At 40.9% G+C, this 20,902-nt stretch overlaps 2 protein-coding genes across 4 annotated transcripts in view; one reads left to right on the top strand and one right to left on the bottom strand.

Moving 5' to 3' along the window:
• KIF20A (kinesin family member 20A) overlaps window positions 1-5,516 on the top strand; it is a 34,977-nt gene extending 29,461 nt beyond the window's left edge. Inside the window, exons 16-20 of one of the 2 annotated variants that reach the window (XM_089693938.1) lie at window positions 270-471; window positions 699-790; window positions 3,435-3,494; window positions 4,155-4,292; window positions 4,835-5,516. In XM_089693938.1, the coding sequence (XP_089550064.1) occupies window positions 270-471; window positions 699-790; window positions 3,435-3,494; window positions 4,155-4,292; window positions 4,835-5,146 (804 nt within the window). In that variant the 3' untranslated portion in view covers window positions 5,147-5,516. The remainder of the gene's footprint in view (window positions 1-269; window positions 472-698; window positions 791-3,434; window positions 3,495-4,154; window positions 4,293-4,834) is intronic. The other variant, XM_089693946.1, reaches the window with a different exon arrangement.
• A 9,693-nt stretch (window positions 5,517-15,209) lies between these two features.
• CDC23 (cell division cycle 23) overlaps window positions 15,210-20,902 on the bottom strand; it is a 29,514-nt gene continuing 23,821 nt past the window's right edge. For both annotated transcript variants that reach the window (XM_089693956.1, XM_089693963.1), the window contains 4 exons: window positions 19,086-19,147; window positions 16,358-16,436; window positions 16,165-16,284; window positions 15,210-15,652 (listed from right to left, as the gene is read on the bottom strand). In XM_089693956.1, the coding sequence (XP_089550082.1) occupies window positions 15,476-15,652; window positions 16,165-16,284; window positions 16,358-16,436; window positions 19,086-19,147 (438 nt within the window). In that variant the 3' untranslated portion in view covers window positions 15,210-15,475. The remainder of the gene's footprint in view (window positions 15,653-16,164; window positions 16,285-16,357; window positions 16,437-19,085; window positions 19,148-20,902) is intronic.

The following is a 20,902-nucleotide window of genomic DNA, read 5'->3' on the forward strand; positions in this document are numbered from 1 at the left end:
GGGTTCTCCATCCTCCTAGAGCAAAATGAAAACTCCTACAAGCTTTAACCAGTGTTCGACCCGACACTGATAGAAGTAACAAGACTGCTATATACTGCTGATGAGAAAGTAGTATTTAGCAGTTTATATTTACTAAAGCAATTGCATTTCCGTGTACTATGGGAGACCAGATATAGTGAATGCAGGGTCCTGGGTTTAGTAACACTTTTAACTTCAAATATTATACATATGAAATGGTTAGAATTCACACATTTTGTCTTGCAATCTAGGAACGAGATGAGCAAATTGAGGAGCTCCAAGTTGCTCTGGAGGAAGCGAACGATGTTTCTGCATTAAACACTACAAATGCCAGAAAGGACTGTGTTCCTCTGCGCAGATCCAAGCGGCTGGCGACATCTGAAATGCCTGAAATAAATAAACTTAAATTGGAAATTGCAGATCTGAATGCAATCCTGAAGTCTAAGAATGAAGGTGAGCACTTGTTCTTAGCCGTGATAATCACAAGTGGGATTTATAGTATCAGTTGATTCTAAGTAAACTTTTTTGCATCCACTTATTATTCTGCCTATTGGGAACAACTTTACCTAGAATTGTTCTGCCTTTGTGAAAAAATAGAATGCATTGTAATATATTAGATATTATATTCTTTTGTGTTTTTTAATATATTAGAAGTTTTATCATAAATTGTTGTAACCTAGAAATTGAAAGACTTAAGATGACACGTGAGCCTCCTTCATCTGCAAGTACATTTACTGCCGATGTAGATCGGAAGATTCAAGAAGGGCAAAAGGTAAAGCCAAAATTTTCTTACTCCTTCTTTTTTTTTTTTTTTTTTTTTTTTTTTTTTTTTTTTAATGATGCGTATGCTGTAGGGTGTGTGGGTTTATTTTAATATATATCTTAGAATGATCCAATTGTTTGAAGACTCAGACTACCATTACTTATTACTTTTAGTTGCAAAGGTTTTATCTATTTTGTAATGGAATAGATCATAATGTGATTGTGACTTGTTATGCCCTGTATTTTCACATTTACGCAGTCAGTCATTGTAAAGTAAGTGAGTTTTCTTAATTTTATGACACGGGACACTTCATAATCATGACTGCTTGGGTTAAGATACCACCTTTTAAAGTTGATGGATACTGGCCAAAAAAAACTAAACCCTCCCAGCTCAGCTAAACATCATTTTTTAACTAGTGCAATATATTTTTCTGAAGAGCTTTCTTCTGGGTCTTTAGTCTCATGCTTTGGGCTTCTCCTTGACACTCTTGATGGGATTAGGCCAAGAAGGAATCTACCCAGAACCCATGTACAAGTGCAGGGATGGCCTGTAATGCGTTTGTATCCTGGAGATCCTGCTAGAAGCAATCTCCAGGGTTCCAGGTGACCTTGCTGGCTGGATATTCTACAGGTCCAGGGCAGTGATTCACTAGAGAAAAGGTCCCTGAAGGCACTGCAGGGAGCACCTACCATGAGTGAATGGGTCTTTTGGCCCTGTGGCTTGTACTGATGGGTACCTCTGTGCTAGTGGAGCAGGTGACACCATCTCCCTCTTGTGTCCCAATGCGTATTGGCTGCTACACTTTAATTCTTCGAGTGCTACACTGCAGTCATGTTGTGTAAAGTGATCTGGCACTACGGGTGATATTTTCATCGTGTGTCTTCACCTTTTAACTGGTCTTCTACACACAACAGCACATGTGTTGCAGGCCCCTGCAGCTCAAAACAGGCAGAGATTCAGAAAATTTTCACTAACATCTGCACAGGCCACAAGTATTGGACACTTCATAACATGGGGAAACTGCCAAGAAGGTGTTCCAGCTTGTGCCTACACTCCTCTCAACTGGGTGGCCATTCCCACTGTGGCGTAACTAGTACACAAATCCTCAGTAAGCTCTTGCCTCCCACAGGCAGAGAGGTGGAGGAAGGATTTAGGGTGAGCTCCCAAACTCCTCAAATCAGGTATTGAGGAGTCCCCCTGCAATGGCTCCTTCGAAGGGTCAGATTACATCTGAATATCTATCCTTATCTGGGATCTCCACTGTTACAAGAGAAAATCCTTTGTTTCAGTCCTGGTTTGCTTGATCACCTCTCTGGATTCTCACTGGCTTGGGGTGCAAGCATGGTTGCTCTCCTTCCCTTTTGCAGGCAGGTGAGACATTGAAGGAACATCCTCAAGAACAGTAGGAATCCTTTGTTGATAAATCCTTAGAGGAATATCAGGGTTCCAGGGCTCACTCAGACATAGTAGAGGTGTGGACCCTTTCTTGAAGTACATCACAGGACCCAGTGATCCCTTCCTTTTTTGTCTGTTCCTCATTGCATGCTGTAAAAAGCTTAGCCAAGCTGGGGGAGGTTATGCCTAGTGGGGATTCCTTCCTTTTTTGGCCAGTGTCCGTTCAACTGAAAGTGGTTACATAAGTAATCATGATTAACAATTCCTCTGTGTCCTGTGATGTACTCCAATAAAATATTACAGGTAAACTAAAAGTCCTATTCTGTTGCACCAAGTTGATTTAAATTTTTCCTGAAAAATTTGGATTCTTTTTAACACACAGAGGGAAATTTACTAAAACTGGAGCACTGAAATCTGGTACAGCTGTGCATGGTAGCCAATCAGCTTCTAACTTCAGCTTGTTCAATTAAGCTTTGGCAATAAAACCCAGAAGCTGATTGGTTACTATGCAGAGTTGCATCACATTTTGTACACTCCAATTTTAGTTAATATCTGCCTGATTGATAGATAGATATAGATATAGATATATATATATAGATATAGATATATATATATATATATATATATATATATATATATATATATATATATATATATATTAAACACTCCTGACTCTGAACTATGTAACTAAGGGCACCTTCACATTATGGGGTTGACTTGCTAAAACTGGAGAGTGCAAAATCTGGTGCAGCTCTGGATAGAAACCAGTCGGCTTCCATTCTTTTTGTTTAATTGAACAAGCTGAAGTCAGAAGCTGGCTACCATGTGCAGCCGCACCAGATTTTGCACTCTCCAGTTTTAATAATTTAATCCCATAGTACAATTAACAGTATGTTAGCACTATAAATATACTGTAACATTCAGATAGCCACATTGTGCAAAGTGAATCCAGATGCTGACATCTAGACAAAGCTGAAGTATTGGCTTTGGAAGGAATGATCCTTTTAAATGGAAAAAGGAAACATATGTTTAAATACCATTGCATGTGGCCTTTGTATCCTATATTGGCTTTGCAAAAGTTCCACACAGTTGCATGTAAGCTAGTACAATTGTGCAGAAAATACATTGCATGGTCCTTTTATTTAGCAGTGTTGTGCTGACTGCAGAGAAGACAGTTGGCAGATGGTCAGTGTGAAATTGTCTTTTTTTTTTTTTTTTTTTTCTATGCTGTAAATTTTCCTTTTATTTGCTCTTCCAGCAATATTTTCTGGGCTCTCGCAACACGTGCACAGATTTTCAGCACACAAGAGCTCTTTGGGTAACCATCTTATCTCTTTTCACACTTTCATCACCAGAAGGTTCTGGGGAGCAGCTGTGATCCCATTGCTTTGCAGTCCTTTATCTGTCCTTGCTTTCCTTGCTTTAAATTGGTGGTGTTTGCAGGGCCCCTTGTCTTCTGAGTGATGATGAGACAGAATAAGATCTATATTATAGATATATGCAAATAGATGCGAATCCTAACTTGCATTTTCAAAAATATTGCTTTTAAATTTTGTTGGTTTACTCAAACCTAAAAGTGTCACTGGGCCTAATTTATTAAAAAAAAAAAAAAAATGGAGAAAAGACTCTGTATTGGTAACTGCTAATCAGTCTCCCTTTTTCTAATGCAGATTATACTATGAAAATCAGCTAGTTGCTATGGATAACACATTTTTAATAAATCCTGCCCATTGACCTCTACTTTAGAATACAGGGGACTCTGACTAATGATAAGTCAACATGAAACATTGTGACAGCTTTTTCTCTGGACTGCATGCTCCCCAGAATTTCATTTAGCAACCCTGCTTTTTCACAGACACCTGCTTGTTTCCTTGATTCTTCAATAGTGGCTAAGAATCTTTAGGGTAGATCTGAGGGTGGTGGTTTTTAGCAGGTATTTAGAGTGATCCTTAAACCATAATTATTTTTTCCTTTTTAGAATGTCAGATTATTACGCACAGAGATACAAAGATTTGGAGAATCTCTGCAACAGATGGATAGGGCATGCTGCCACACTACTGGTGCAGAAAAACTAAGACAAGCTCTGGGAACATGCGATGATATCTTGTGTAAACAGGTTGGTTCCTTCTTTTCACTGCCTGTTCATTTTATCTCTACCACATTCACAATTTAACATTGCTTTTGAGTCTAAGGCCTTGTAGTGCGGGAAGAAGCCTGTATTAATCCATCTTGCTCATTTATGCAGTATTTGTATGGTAACCGCCACCCCCGTCCCCTTAACACATGAGATGGCACCACATGGTGCTGAACTAGCTTCTGATATAGTGCACAGACCAAACAGAGTACCATCACCAGTCTCATGTCTTTGTGGTCAGAATGAATCTCAGTTGTACTTGGTCATTCATGTCATGTGACATATTGCTACCTGTATACACATACGGCTTTTTTTCCACAATCAACCACATGTTGGTGATGGCTTTTCCCAGTTTTCAGAATGACTCAAGGAAGTTACTGTGTAGGAAAGCTCTTTTCCTTTAGATGAAGGACTGATAATTCCAAAATTCACAATCTCGGCGAACGGTTTCTTCTTTCTTTCATTTGCTGGTCAGCTTGGCTGTCTGCCTAAGTGACGTTATCAAATATTTTTCCCCATCTTAGGAGAAGACTCTAGCAGAACTACAAAACAACATGGCTCTGGTAAAGATGGATCTTCGAAAAAAGACAGCTTGCATTGCAGAGCAGTACCACACTGTACAACGATTACAAGGGACACCTTCTGGCTTCAGACGCATGTGTAATAATGAAAATATGCAGCCTAATCCGCCCCCTGAGAAAAGGCCTTTCCTGCGCAACCTCCTGGCCAGGACTCCTGGACAGAAAGCTCTTATGGAAAACAGCCCTTACAGCCGTGTCCTGAGAGCACGCCGTTCCCCTGTACTAAAGACTGTTGCATTTGGTACCAAATATTGACTATTAGCTGCTTCACGATGACTTGACTCACACGGTGCCTATCATTATTTAGTCTATATATTCTTTATACTTCATATCTTACCAAAGGACTGATATGTAAATAGTGTCCTTTTCTTGTTTTAAAAGGAGTTTCATGGGCAGTGACACTGTTAAAAAAAAAAAAAAAAAAATGCTGATAACCTGCAAGGCTGATGAAAAAGAATGTTTAGTTGTTTTTATAGATCTACAAGTTTGTGTTGGTTTTTTTTTTGTTTTTGTTTTTTTGTTTGTTTTTTTTTATTTTGAAGCGGTTTTGACTTTTCACTTGTGCAATATTCATCATGTATGTTACCTGTTAGTAATAAACCACTTTGTACAGCTGCTCAGTTTATATGGTCTACAGCTGCTTCTTTATACTTAATTTGCACAGATTGAATCTTGTAAATATTGTCTGTTATAGTAATGTCTAGTGGTGCACTGAAATGAAAATTCTGGTATAGAAACAAAAAATTTAGGATGCACTTGGCTGAAAACCAAAATGGACCTTTTTTAATTAAAAATTTTTTTTTTTCCTCTTAATCTAATGTGGTGTTTTTTGCATTGAAGTCACTATGGAGGGCATTTTTGCATTGCAAGCTAAGGGACGCAGCATACCATTATCATCACCCATTTTCAGCTGATAATTTTCGGCGGCTGATATATTGGTGCATCCCTCATAATGTCACATAAAGGTTAAATGTAAAATGTCAGAATGTGGCAAACTACAACTTTTAAAACAAAAATGTCTATGGCCTCATTCACATGGGCATTACCCATGCGAAGGGCATTCTTTACCTGCAAAGGATACACAGGTGACCTGGGACGGTGTTCCAATCTGTACATCAAACTCGCATAGCTGTACACTCTAAGAAGCGCTTATGGATCAGCTGAGCCATCTGCCCATCATTGATTTCAACAGCCTGTGTGGGGCTGCGCGTAACACCTGGGCATCCTGTGGGGTTAAGAATACCCTTTGCATGGGTGTACAGATTGATGCACCTGTGTAAATGAGTCCTAAACATCCTTATTGTTTAAATAGACCACCCATTGCATCAAAGGACCAAAGTAGAGGGACAGGATCAAGTTAAAGTTGAATTCCAGGTATAGATATTTTTGCATATTTTCATTGGTCCATCTTGGAGCCTTGAACCAATGTATGTACAGTGAAGGAAATAAGTATTTGATCCCCTGCGGATTTTTAATGTTTGCCCACTCTCAAAGACATCAGTCTAAAAATCAAATGGTAGGTGTATTGTAACACAGAGACAACAAAAAATTCAAAAGAAATGCACGTCTAACAAATGATGCACTTATTTGCATGTTCATGAGGGAAATAAGCATTTTATCCCCTATCATTCAGCAGGATTTCTGGCTACCAGGTGTCTTTCATACAGGTAACAAGCTGAGATTAGCAGCACTCCCTTTAAGAGACTGCTTCTAATCTTTTTGTTACCTGTATAAAAGACACCTGTCCAGGAGCAATCAAACAATCAGATTCCAAACTCTCCATCATGGCAAAAGACCAAAGCTGTCTAAGGATGTCAGGAACAAGATTGTAGACCTACACAAGGCTGGACTGGGCTACCAAACTATCTCCAAGCAGCTTGGTGAGAAGGTGACAACAGTTGGTGCAATCATTCACAAATGGAAGAAACACAAAACAACTGTCAATCTCCCTAGGTCTAGTGCACCATGCAAGATCTCGCCTCGTGGAGTGTCAATGATCATGAGAACAGTGAGGAATCATTCCAGAACTACACATGAGGATCTTGTCAATGATCTCCAGGCAGCTGGGACCACAGTCACCAAGAAAACAATTGGTAACACACTACGCCGACAAGGAATGAAATCCTGCAGTGCCCACAAGGTCCCTCTGCTCAAGAAAGCACATGTCCAGGCCCGTGTGAAGTTTGCCACTGAACATCTGAATGATGCAGAGCAGGACTGGTTGAAAGTGTTGTGGTCAGATGAGACCAAAATGGAGCTCTTTGGCATCAACTCAACTCGCTGTGTTTGGAGGAGGAGGAATGCTGCCTATGACCCCAAGAACACCATCCCAACTGTCAAACGTGGTGGAAATATTCTGCTTTGGGGGTGTTTTTCTGCTAAGGGGACCGGACAACTGCACCGCATCAAATGACGATGGACGGGGCAATGTACCGTCAAATCTTGGGTGAGAACCTTCTTCCCTCAGCCAGGGCATTGAAAATGATTCGTGGATGGATGTTCCAGCATGACAGTGACCCAAAACACACGGCCCAGGCAACAAAGGAGTGGCTCAAGAAGAAGCACATTAAGGTCTTGGAGTGGCCTAGCCAGTCTCCAGACCTTAATCCGAATGAAAATCTGCGGAGGGAGCTGAAAGTTCGAGTTGCCAAACGTCAGCAACCAAACCTTAATGACTTGAAGAGGATCTGCCAAGAGGCGTGGGCCAAAATCCCTCCTGAGATGTGTGCAAACCTGGTGGCCAACTACAGGAAACGTCTGACCTCTGATTGCCAACAAGGGATTTGCCACCAAGTACAAAGTCCTGTTTTGTGAAGGGGATCAAATACTTATTTCCCTCGTGAACATGCAAATCAGTGCATAATTTGTTAAAGTGCATTTCTTTTGAATTTTTTGTTGCTATTCTGTATGTGTTACACTACACCTACCATTGGATTTTTAAACTGATCATTTCTTTGTGAGCGGGCAAACATTCAAAAAATAAGCATGGGATCAAATACTTATTTCCTTCACTGTATACATATTCTGTAATAAAAAGGGGGGAAAAACTGGTGGGGCTTTTTGGTAGAAGAAAATGGCATTCTTCTGCCAAAAAAAAAAAAAAAAACTTTTTTCACCCTAGTGATTTTATTTTTCTTCTAGTTGTACAGGACACGGTCTCCTTTTTAACCATTTTTTTTTTTTCTCTTGAATGATATTCCACCAAGATGACTCTTCAATCAAAATCCCAACTGCACCAAAGCCACGGTGGCTTTCATGCAGCTTCGGATCAGGAAGTTGGGGGAGGGGGGGGACTGGCCCTGTAATGTTGCTTCCATGCACTAGTTCCTGAATGTCTGTCTGTGAAGGATCCAGTGCATGGAAGCAACTGGAAGTGTAATGTACGGACTTTATCAGCAGGGTGCTTTACTGGTTTCCCTGCATCGGAGTCCTGGCCTGAAGAACGGGTACGCCCACCTTGGAGGGTGAAGCCAAGATGGACCCAAACCCCTGTCCCTGCCTACTAGTTTTACTGTTGTAAATAAATTGTGGAAGCCCTTTAAAATATTCAGCCAGGGTGTACCTTTATTCTTTAGATCCTCTTTGGGGTGTGTGTGAGTGTTGCCAATCACACTTGTGGTGGTTGTGGCAGGGAACTGAGAGTGCTGAGTTAATTTTGAATTTGGTGGCAACTGTAATCACTAGCATGCCTTTTGTGGTGCTACTGCCCCTGTGCCAATCCTCTCCATGGAGTGATGCTTCACTGGAGGGGGTTACTGCAGCATCAGGCCCTGCATCTTCTTTTTGTGTGAGTGACTATGGACCAGCAACATCTGGCTCTCGTCTGCAGAAATTATGTAATTTCTATTACCACACTACCTGGGTTACCTTTTGGCCAACAGGTTCTTGGCACTGAGGCATTTCTGTTTTTTTTCCTCCACTGCTGTGGGAAGCACATGAATACCCCTCTGGGGGTGATATTTATGAGCATGGCAGGTCTTAAGCACAGGGCTGATGTCCTCTGTGTCATTTGGTGGTTATCGGCAGTACTTTCCCCATGCTGTGATCTCATGAGGAAAGTGCTGCTGCTGATAACCAGCAACTGTATTTACATTGTGATCTGCTGTATCATTGGACACAGTTGATCGTGTGGTAAAAGACCGCTGTGATTGGCCTTTTACCTCATTATGTGATCAGCTGTGTCTGTAGGACACAGCGATCACAGAGCTCTGCTAGTGTGTGGGATTGCGCGTTCTGGGAGGACGTCCTATGATGCCCTCCCAGAATTGGACAACCACGCTGTAGCCGTCATTTGGCTATAGCGCGGTTGACAAGTGGTTAAATTACCCTAACCAGCCAAGCAGGGCTGAAACAACTAACCAACATAATTGATAATAAAAATAGTTAACAATTTTCATCGATTTAGATGGTCAGTTGATTACTTTGCCTGCATAGAGAATGTAGTGTTTGTTTTCATATTGGTGTACACAGTACAGTACGTATACAGCTCGGTTCTTCATCCATACATGTCAGTAAGTGCCTGAGAACTTGTGAATGTGTGAGGAGCAGTCCCCTGAAGATTAACCACTTCCAGACCGGACACTTTTACCCCCTTCCTGTCCAGGGCAATTTTCAGCTTTCAGCTCTATCACACTTTGACAATTGCGTGGTCATGTAACACTGTACCCAAATTAATTTACCATTTTTTTGAGACAGATAAAGCTTTATTTTGGTGGTATTTATTCACCGCTGGGATTTTTATTTTTTTTGCTATGTAAATGAAAATGTCCCAAAATTTTGAAAAAAAGTGTTTTTTTAATAAAATTTTGCAAATAAATAATACTTCATCATAAATCTTGGCCAAAATTTATTCCGTTATCTTTTTAGTTAAAAAAATCCAAATTAGTTTATAACCAAAAAGTATAATTTTTAAACATTTTTTTTACATTTTTATTTTTTTACATACTGTCACCCTAGCAGTACAGTGTCACCATGGGGACACTGTACTACTTGTGGGGGGGGTGATGAAGATTTTTTTTTTTTTTACACTGTTTGCTTTTACAGCCATATAGGATGTAAAAGCAATAATTTCTCTTTCTCTCTGTCTGCATTCTTGCAGTCATTGAGAAGTACTGAGTGAGCTGTGATTGGTCACAGCTTGTCACATGGTACAAGGCTGTTGTGAATAGCCTTGTACCATGTGACCCCTGTGATCATTCACAGATTTCACATGTAGTAAGCAATGATGTCACAAGTGACATCTTGCTTACTACTTTGCATGTGATCACTGATTGGCCAATCAGTGATAACATGATCGGGACCTCGTACAGAGGTCCCGTCCGACGATCAGTGTTTCACTGTGTCCGGAGGACACAGCGGGCACCGGATCGCGGTGCTGCGTGCTCCCAGGGAGTGTGCGCAAGCAGGGTGCGGGGGAGGCTGATTATAAACGGCCACCCGACCCTGCACTGCCCCCATCTGGCCGTTTATATACAACGGCCGGTCGGGACGTGGTTAAGATTGAGCTCTGCAGTCACTTTTGCAGAAGTTGTTTTCTTTGTGCAGGATTGTGACCTGGAATATGTCCTTTTGGTCAGTTGATCATGATGACGGTGCTTATGCTTATCAGATTACGTTTCCCAGAAACTGTATTTGCTGTCATAACCTTTGATACTGTACTTTGCGGCACAGCAAAGAAATTGGCAATTAAAGTCACGGAGGCATCAGCTAAGCGGGCACCAACAAATTGCCCTCTTGGAAGCTCAGGAAACTCTGACATGACTGTACTACTAGCAGCGCACACAGTAAATGATGAAAGTGAGGCATCTCACCTGTTAGCTAGGTGTCTCATCACACAGTGGAAGCAAAAGACTCTTACATCACTTCTGCTTGCAACGTGAAACATGTCATTTTCACACCTGCAAATCATGTAGTGTTTCCATTTATTTTATTTTTTTTGTTAAACCCTTTTATATGTATTTACAGTGCTCAGCATAAATGAGTACACCCCTTTTGAAAAAGTGAGATTTAATCAATATCTCAGTGAACACAAGAACAATTTTTCAAACTTTTGACAAACCGTTTTATGGAACATTTGTTTAGCTCATTACATGAAAGTAAGGTTAATAATATAACTTAGATTTCAAAATCTTCAGTTTTACTGAAATTAGTTGATGCAAAAATGAATACACCCCACAACAAAAACTACTAGATCTAGTATTTTGTATGACCTCCATGATTTGTAAGGGCAGCACCAAGTCTTCTAAGCATGGAATGAACAAGTTGGTGACATATTGCAATATTTGTCTTTTTTTTTCTATTTTGCAAGAACAACTTTTAGAGCCTGGATGCTGGATGGAAAGTGATGCTTAACTTGTCTCTTCAGAATTCCCCATAGGTGTTCAATTGGGTTCAGATCAGGAACCATACTTGGCTCCTGAATCACTTTTCACCCTGTTCTTTAGAAATGCAACAGTGGCCTTTGTTTTGGACCATTGCCTGATGACCAAGGGCACGGAGTGATGGCAGCATCTGCTCTTTCAATATAGAGCAGTATATCTGTGAATTCATGATACCATAAATGAAATGCAGCTCCCCGACACCAGCAGCACTTGTGCAGCCCTACAGAAGGACACTGCCACCACCATGTTTCACTGTAGGCACAATGCATTTTTCTTTGTGCTCCTCACCTTTGTGACGCCATACAGTTTTGAAGCCATCAGTTTCAACAACATTTATCTTGGCCTCATCACTCCAGAGTCCAAGTAGTTTTTTTTTTTCCCAGCATGGGCCCTGGTAAATTCTAGGTGGGCTTTTTTGTGCATGGGCTTTAGGAGAGGCTTCCTTTGTGGGCAACACCCATGTATGCCATTCCTCTGTAGTGTATGCCATATTGTGTCAGAGGAAACCATGATCCCAGTTTGTCTTTCTACTTCTTTAGCTAACTTGGCATTGGCGATTTTCTTCAACCCTTCTCATCAGAAGACACTCCTGTCGAGGTGTTAACTTCTGTGGATGGCCTGGATGTCTCTGTGAGATGGTTGCAGTTCCATCTTTGTTAAATTTTTGTATCACTTTTGCTACAGTATTCTGACTGATAAGTAAAGCTTTGCTGATCTTGTTGTAGCCTTCACCTTTCTTGTGTAAAGAAATTATTTTCTTTCTTAGGCCTTGTGACATTTCTCTTCCATGTGGTGCCATTGCTGACAGTATGAAATGGGAAGGGGGTTTCTTTAACGCCCTTTTAAAATCAACTGTCTGCTGGACACCTGTTTAACAAGGGTTAAACTACAGGTGAGTCTAATTATTAATTAGGATTTTGTTGTCTAAAATTCAGCTTTGCTCCTAAGACTTTCACTGGGGTGTATTCATTTTTGCAACATGGTCTTGAGTGAATTTGTTAGGAAAAATACTTTGTGTGTGCAAATTAACAAATCTTGTTTGCATTCAATGACCTGTATTTGTGGGAGTATTTTAAAGTATAGTGTCCAATAGAAAATGTTGATTCTGAAAGGAAAGTAAAGGTTTTCTGGCAAATCTGTTGGGGTGTACTCATTTATGCTGAGCACTGTGATATAACTATCTATACACACACACAAACTGCATTCAGAAAATATTTAGACCCCCTTCACTTTTGCAGCCTGTTACTACAGTTGTTTAAATTCATTTTCTCCTCTCACCTTCCAGGACAGCACACCTGAGACTCCTCCCTACAGGAAACAATCAATTGACAGCTGATAACACTCCCCACAAAGCGGAACGTTTGTTGTTTTCACTGACCAGGATGGTACCCCTGTGAGGCAGGGGTTGAACTATCCTGCAGGCCAAGTGTCTCTCACAGGTCATCCTTGATGTACAGTAGCAATCCAGACATGGGAGTGTGTTCTGCTGCTGCAGCAGACTGTACAAGTCTCTCTCTCCGTGATCTCGGTTACCATACAAGGGTAGTCTCCCCTGGATTTCATGGCCATGTCCTTCCCTTCCTGTTTGGGAAAGTTTGGGTTCCTGGAGAGGCATACGGGTGTGTGCTGTGGGTATAGTGTGGGACACACTGCCTAACTTGGCAGCCTGCCAGGAAGGACAGCAACATGGAGGGGTGAAATTGGCCACTATCCTCTTGTGACCCCACCTATGGATGAGCAAGCCCTGTGGTTGTGACAGAAGACAGGCACTGGGAGGGGTCGACTGAACTAACCTGCTGACCAGGCGTCTCTCACAGGATTGCCCTGGATGTACAGCAGTTATCTGGACACGGGAGTGTGTTCCACTGCTGCAGCAGACTGTACAGGTCTCTCTCACTCTCTCGTTGTGTGTCCCTGGCAACCGTGCAAGGGAGGAAGAAGCTATCTGCTAGCTACCCTTGGATTTCATGGCCATGTCCCTCCCTTCTTTTGGGAAAGTTTGGGTTCCTGGAGAAGTATGTGTGTGCTGCAGGACAGCCTTTCGGGAAGGACAACAAATTGGAGGGATGAAACTGTCTGCTATCCTCCTCTTGTGACCCCATGGATGGATAAGCGAGTCCTATGGCCGTGGCAAAAGGCAGAAGACAACAGGAGTACTTCCCTTTCCCTTGGGAGCTTAACAGCAGAATCCCTAATAACAGCCAGGTGCTCTCCAGGCATTGATAGAAACCCCTTTTCCTCCATGGAGGGTGCTACTATCCTTCTCCCTAATGGTGTAGCAACAAATAGCTCAGAAGCTGCTGCTAAACCAGCTACCTCTTGCTTTGGTAGATGCTGTGGTTATTGCAACAAAGTTGCCTACCTCATGTAAACCCTACTATGGTAAAATTAGAAAACAGTCTGGGTACTTCCCTTTGACTTTGGAGTTTAACAGCAGAATCACTAATTGCAGCCAGGTGGTTTCTGAACATTGAGATATGACCCTCTTTCCTGTAGGTGCTACTATTCTTTTCCCTAACGGTGTGGAGATAGCCCAGAAACATCAGCTAAACCACCTTCCTCTTACTTCAGTAGATGCTGTGGTCATTGCAACAAAGTGTCCATCCTCTCTAAGCCCTACTGTGGTAAATTAAGTGGTGGATTTAGTGAAGTGCTGAGGTTGGTTAGACTCTCCCCTGGGAGAGTGTTACAGGTTATTTTGCCCAATGAATGAAATGACACCTAAATCGATAGGTTTGGTGGAGGGCAGGAGCCTTGATATTCCAGCAGCTTTTCCCCTGCTCAACAGTGCTACACCAGGCAATCTGAATCTACTATGCCAGCCCCTATGGATCTGGCAAGATTCCTCCAACATCTTCCTTCCATATGGAGGGGAGGCACAGTATTGAGCATGTCCTCTTTTTGGGGTTGTAGGCCTGCAGATACTTGATTATCCTCTAAAGCTGGTGAATGGTTGATAGAACTGCCTGGCAACCAATCACCTGCTGGCTTAACCGAGCAGCTTCAGCTCCCACCCTCCATCCAGTTCTGTGCTGCCTCCTGTTCTGCTGTGTAGATAAGAGTGACTAAGCAGTCAGGACCAGAAAAGCAGGGACATGTTCACGACCTACCCATTGGCTGCCTATGATCAATGGGTATTGCCAACCCCCAGTCTACCTGAATCACCTAGAGATAATGGAAGCAGAAGAAATCGAAGCATCGGTACAGGGTCCATCCTGGAGAACAAAGGAAATGGCTTTTCTGAAAGAAGCAGAGGCTTAGAGATAATCCCTCACAGCCACAAACCACATTCAGACAAAAAAACAAAAAAAACTTTTTTGGGAAAACTGGAGGCAGACTCGGATGGGATAATGATGTTCTGCTTGGGGTGAAAGGTAGAAGCTACTCTTGACAAGAAGAGCAAATAGCCCTCAATTTACAAAACAAGGAAAGGTTCCTTACCAGATAAGGGCACCAGTTCATATACTCTTCACCAAAAGCACAAAAAAAAAAAAAACCGACAAGAGAGCTCAGGCTCACAAGGGGGAGATAAATGGGTAACCTGAGAGCTGAATTCCAGACCCAGTAGCAGGAAACATTTTTTTTTGGTGGAGAACATCCTCGGGAAGAAGCCTTGAGGCTTACCCCAAGCTAAGCATTTCCAATGAAGCAGACCTTACAGCTTTAGAATCAAAGAATTCCTAAACTCAGCAATGCCCTTGTCCTTCAAAAGCTGAGTTTCAAAGACCATTTAACTAAATCGTGTAACTGAAAAGATGCGATGTGGACTCAGCAACAGCTATTAATGGTTTGTCGTCCTGACGCTGGTGTTTTCTGTGCAACACTGCTCAAATATCCTGTTGAGCATGGTGATTTAACATTTGCTGAGAGTACAATTAAACAACTAATATTAGTTACCTTTTACACAACATCCCACCAAAACAAAATATTTCAGGTCATCACTGTATAAAAAAGTTTATTGACAAGAAATGCAAGAACAGGCAAGTTACCTAGTGGTGAGAAGTCTCTCACAGGATTCATGATGATCTATGCCCTCACAAACCTAGCAAGCCTTAGAATTGTTTGGCAACACGATTTCATTCGACTACTTCATAGACATGCTTTAACTGGAAATTGCCTGAGCTTCAATAGAAGCAACATTTCATATAGTTCAGTGCACTGTCCTTACAGCAGCCATAGCACCAAAGATTGATGAAGAAGATTGTTATGGTGTGACAGACGAAAGATTCAATGGAGATACTCTTCTTGTAGGTGTGTTGCTTGCTGAAAGGGATTGTGGGAATAAAAAGTTTGTATTCGTTGGAGGATCAGCAGAAGGGCTTTCATTCTGATTACGGAGCTGCAAAATTTGGCGCAAAAGAGCTTTACCTTCCTCTCTTGTCTACAAGAAGAAGAAAAAAAAAAAAAAAAAAGTTATTTATGAAGCAAAAAGTAGAACCTTGCCTATGAGAATAGGGAACTTTTAAAGGATTCCTGTACTGAAAACCTCTAGTCTACAGTCACTAATGCAAGTCTTATAGTTTTGAGGACTGATTTCCATTTCCAGTAAGTCCCCTCTAAAACAGCCAAGAAAATCACTGTAACATATATGAATAGAAGACATAGGTTTGTGCCCACACATTTAGTCAAAGCCTATGACTAGCGTACCTCATATCAGGATCATTTATGAAACCGATCATCTCATTAAACATTACCAGTCAGTCTTCACCAAACAACATCCTAACAGACAGCATGAAGGATGATGGGGCTATGTACGTTACAGGTAAATAGTAGAACTACTGCAATGACTACGGTCATGATCTCTGATCTGGCTCTTACTGATATTCTTAAGTAGATAAACCAGGACCTGCAATGTAGTCTACCTGGTAGGATATAAAGGATTTTTGTACTCACATCATTAAAATTAAAGCATTTCTGGGCACACGCAGAGGCCTCATCCCACAGTTTACATTTGAAGTAATACTGAGCCAAATAGCGGAATGCAGTGCTCACTTCCTGGTGCTCTACCATTTCCTAGAAAGGAAAACACAATCAATCATCTAAATTAGGAATCAAAAAAGCAAGATTTGTGTTCATCAGTGCTTACCCCACAATTATTGATATCCTGGATATATTTGATGTAACACTGGGCAGCCTGCTCAGTTTCATTCAGCTGTTCATGAAGTCTTAATAAGAAAAACAACAATTGCAGAATTGTCAAATGCTGAGAGATGTAAAGCATTAAAGTAAAATACTGATTATTAATGAATTCAAAAGGCCATGTGTCACAGCAAAGACTGCAATAGTTCCTTTAGGAATTTACAAAATAAAAAGAAACAGCACCATTTGATCGGTGGCCTGACAAATAAGCGAGGTCCACACTATTGCAGGTTTCCTGCAGCCTCCTTTGCGTGAACACAGTAGCCAAATTAGTTTAAATGGGCTGCTGAACCTATGGAAAAAACGCAGAGGAAAGAAAAAAAAAAAGTTCCTGCACCTTTTCCAAAATCACAGCCACAGGAAAACGTATAGTGCTATGCCGTTCCCAGCATGGGAAATCCATTAAAAATTAATGACACCCCCACGCATCTGCGGGTGCAAGAAAGTGTGCGATTTACTTGTAGCCCTGCACTCGCAGAAGTGTGAACCTAGCCGTAAATCTTCAAATATAAAATTATTAGGGGTGAATGGTATCAATTTAAAGATCTTCTGAGTAAGTTCAGTTACATTAAACGTTTATGAATGCTAGTTTTTTGTGAAAGCAATATTCAGGTCTACGTACAGCATGCAACACTTAAAATGATTCAGAACAAAGTAGATACAAAATTCAGTTATTAAAAGAGGATTTCATTTATAAAGGGAAAAAAAACTGTCCAAACCTGCCTGGCCCCATGTGAAAAAGTAATTGCCCCCTACCATTGCTAAATCATGAATGAGATGTGATTACCCACATTTTATGGAAAGCAGAGTTAAATTTCACTTTCCACACCCAGGCCTAATTACTGCCAGACCTGTTGAATCAAGAGATCACTTACCACACTAGTGCCATTTTGCGGGCCGCAACACGGCAGCCCATTCATTTGAATGGGCTGCCATGCCTTGCAAAATGCAGGAAAAAGGTCCTTTCACCAAGTCATAGTTCCCCCCAGTGTCAGAATGCCCACTGCAGTCCCGCTATAATACGCTGATCGCCGCCATTACTAGTAAAATGTAAAAAATAATCCCAGTAAATATTCCGCCATTTTTAAACCAATTAATTTATATGTATTGGGATTTTTTTTTAGCAAAGACATGTAGCAGAATACATTTTGGACTAAATTTATGATAAAACTTGATTTTTAAACATTTTTTTTACTGGACGTTTAATAGCAAAAGGTCCAAAATATTGTTTTTTTTCCCTCAAAATTATTATTTTTTTTAATAACGAAAAAAATAAATAAACGTACAGGCGATCAAATACCACCGAAAGAAAGCTCAATTCGTGGGAAAAAAAAAGGACATAAATTTCATTTGGGTTCAGCATTGCATGGCAGTGTAATAGTCAGTTAAAGTAACAGCGCCGTAATGCAAAAAATGGCCTGGTCAGGAAGGGGGTAAATCCTCAGGAGGGCAAGTGGTTAACTGCACACGCCTGCAGGTCCTGCATTTTGTGTGCAGAAGGTTGCAGCTGCAGGGTGAAGTGCGGGTCCCACAGTGGCTTCCACCCGCACTAGTGTGAACCAAGACTTAAATAGAAGCTGTCTGACAAAGTGAAGCACACTAAAAGATCTTAAAAAGCAACACATAATGCCGCGATCTAAATAAATTCAAGAACCGATGAGAAAGAAAAGTAATTAACATGTGTCAGTCAGGAAAAGGGTTACAAAGCTATTTCTAAGGCTTTGCGACTCTAGTGAGCCATGTTGAGAGCCATTATCCTCAAATGGAGAAAACTTGGAACAGTGGTAAACCTTCCCAGGAAAGGCCGGCCTACCAAAATTACTCCAAGAGCACAACAATGACTCAAGTGGGTCATAAAAGAACCTAGAACAACATCTAAAAGAACTGAAGGCCTCACTTGTCATAGTGAAGGTCAGTGTTCATGATTAAACAATAAGAAAGACTGGGCAAAAAATGCATCCATGGGAGAGTTCCAAGGCGAAAGCCACAGCTGGCCAAAAATAACACAAAGGCTTGTTTCACATTTGCCAAAAAACATCTCGATTATCCCCAAGACTTTGGAGCAAATATTCTGTGGAATGATCAAACAAAAGTTAAACTTTTTGGAAGGTGTGGGTCCTGTGACATCTGGCGTAAAACTAACATAGCAATTCATAAAAAGAACATCATACCAACAGTCAAATATGGTGGCTTTGGAGCTTCACGACCTGGAAAACTTGAATTATATGCATTACCAGAAAAATTTAAAGAAGAATATCCGGCGATCAGTTTGTGACCTCAAGCTCAAGCGCACTTGGGTTATGTAGCAGGACAATGATCCAAAACATTAATCAAAACAATTCTGCAAACAAGAGTGGGCCAAAATTCCTCCACAGAGATGTGACCAGTTTAGAGGCAAATACTTTTTCCCCCTAGGGCCATGCAGGTTTGGACAACTTTTTTCCCCTTAATAAATGAAATCATCTTTTAAAAACTGCATTTTGTATTTACTCAGGTTATCTTCGTTTAATATTAAAATTTGTTTGATGAACTGAATCATTTAAGTGGGACAAATATCCATTTAAAAAAATAAATAAATAAATAATTCACCCTTAGTGTCCATCCTCTTACAATGTTTATACTGGGTGTTTATCATTTTTCAAATTAGGAAAACCACAAAAATGCCATATACTCACTTTGCCAGTTTTATCAAGGCCATTTTCTCCACATCTCCAACAGCATAAGCTCTCCAATAACACTGCCAAGAGAGGACAGGATTATTTTAGGGCCTAAACATCTGAAAGCTAGAAAAACTTGAAGCAGCCTTGTATCCTTGAAAATTAGCATAAGGCTGTGTAGGAGGAGGTTGAGAGAGCTAGATTCTGTTCTTTCATTAATGAAGGTGGGATATGAAAAGATCATGCATGACAGCTGTCATCATGGCATCACTAGAAGGTGGGGTGGTGTGACAGACTTACCAATATATCACAGAATACTCTTTACAGGTGATGCCAAACATTTAGGCAACTTAGTTTTTTGAAAATTTAATATACATAAGATAGGCAAGGTTCATAACTCTGTTTAGATAGTTTTATGATCACGAATCTCTGCCACGCTTTAAAACCAAAATAAGTGACATTTTTATGTGTAGGTTCAGGATTTGCTGTATTCAGGTCACCTCTCCATATACAGCTTGCTCATTGGTCAATGCAGGCCTGGACAAAGCACACCCAGAACCAGCAGCCAGCTTTAAAAACCTAGGAGCCAGCACCCTAAATGCCATAGTGTGTTGACGTATGTGTATTTTGTAAATCGTAGTCTATCATTTTCATGTACTTCTTCCATCTGAAGTACCTGGTTGAGCCAGTCAGTCACCATTCTTCCTTGTTCTAAACTGACCACAAAGCACAGAATCTGATCTTTGTTAGCCTGGTGTTTTCATCCTTTGGATGGCCATTCAGAGGTACAGGATGCTGTGCAGACACACAGCATGTCTTTATTGGGTAGCTTGTTCACTCACTACACACCCTCTCCCAGTCACAGCCTGCATCTTGTCTCAGACTGAAATGACTACAGAAAACAGTGTCCTGTAGCTCTGCCCCCCCTCCACCATTATCAGGAAGGAAAAAGTGAAAAAAAAAGGTAACAAAGATGCAAAAGCAGTTATGGCACCTGCATAGTTATAACTGTATTAGAAAATGTCTAGAATACTGTATGTTCACAACTACTTGAAGCAACAGTAAAGAGGAAAATATTTGGTCTGTTAATTTTAAAATGTATCTCAACAATAAAAGTTACATTGTTCGTTAGTCTGGCTGACAAAAAGACAAGTGTCCATCCAGTTCAACCATACAAATAATCCTACACCCACAGTTGATCCAGAGGAAGGCATAAAACCCAGCAAAGCATGATCCAATTTGCTCCTGCAGGGAAAAAAATTCCTTCCTGATCCCCCGAGAGGCAATCGGATATTCCCTGGATCAACTTTATCTATAAATAGTATCCAATTATATTCTGTGTATCTAGGAAAGAATCCAGGATTTTTTAAAGCAATCCACTGATCTGGCCAGAACCAACTCTTGAGGGAGTCTATTCCACATTTTCACAGCTCTTACTGTGAAAAAACCTTTCCATGTTTGGAGATATTTCTTTCCCTCCAGATGTAAAGAGTGCTCCCTTGTCCTCTGTGATGACCTCAGGGTGAATAACTCTACACCGAGTTCACTATATGAACCACTGATATATTTGTACATGTTGATCATATCCCCCCTTAATCTCCTCTTCTCAAAAGAGAATAAATTCAGTTCCTCTAATCTTTCCTCGTAGCTGAGCTCCTCTACGCATATTGAAGTATAGTTACATTTTTGGATATACAGCACCAGCAACATAACACATAGTGTTCTGTGAATGGGCAGGGAAGATCCTATCATTCATGTGCCTCTCCTCCATTCATACAATTCCCTGCAGTCCCGGAAAATACAAGGAGTTCTGTAAATGGAGAAAGGTGAGGAAG

This window comes from Staurois parvus, unplaced genomic scaffold (genome assembly GCF_062004578.1).
Source record: "Staurois parvus isolate SC_StPar_1 unplaced genomic scaffold, SC_StPar_1.0 ptg000025l, whole genome shotgun sequence".
Classification (NCBI taxonomy): domain Eukaryota; kingdom Metazoa; phylum Chordata; class Amphibia; order Anura; family Ranidae; genus Staurois; species Staurois parvus.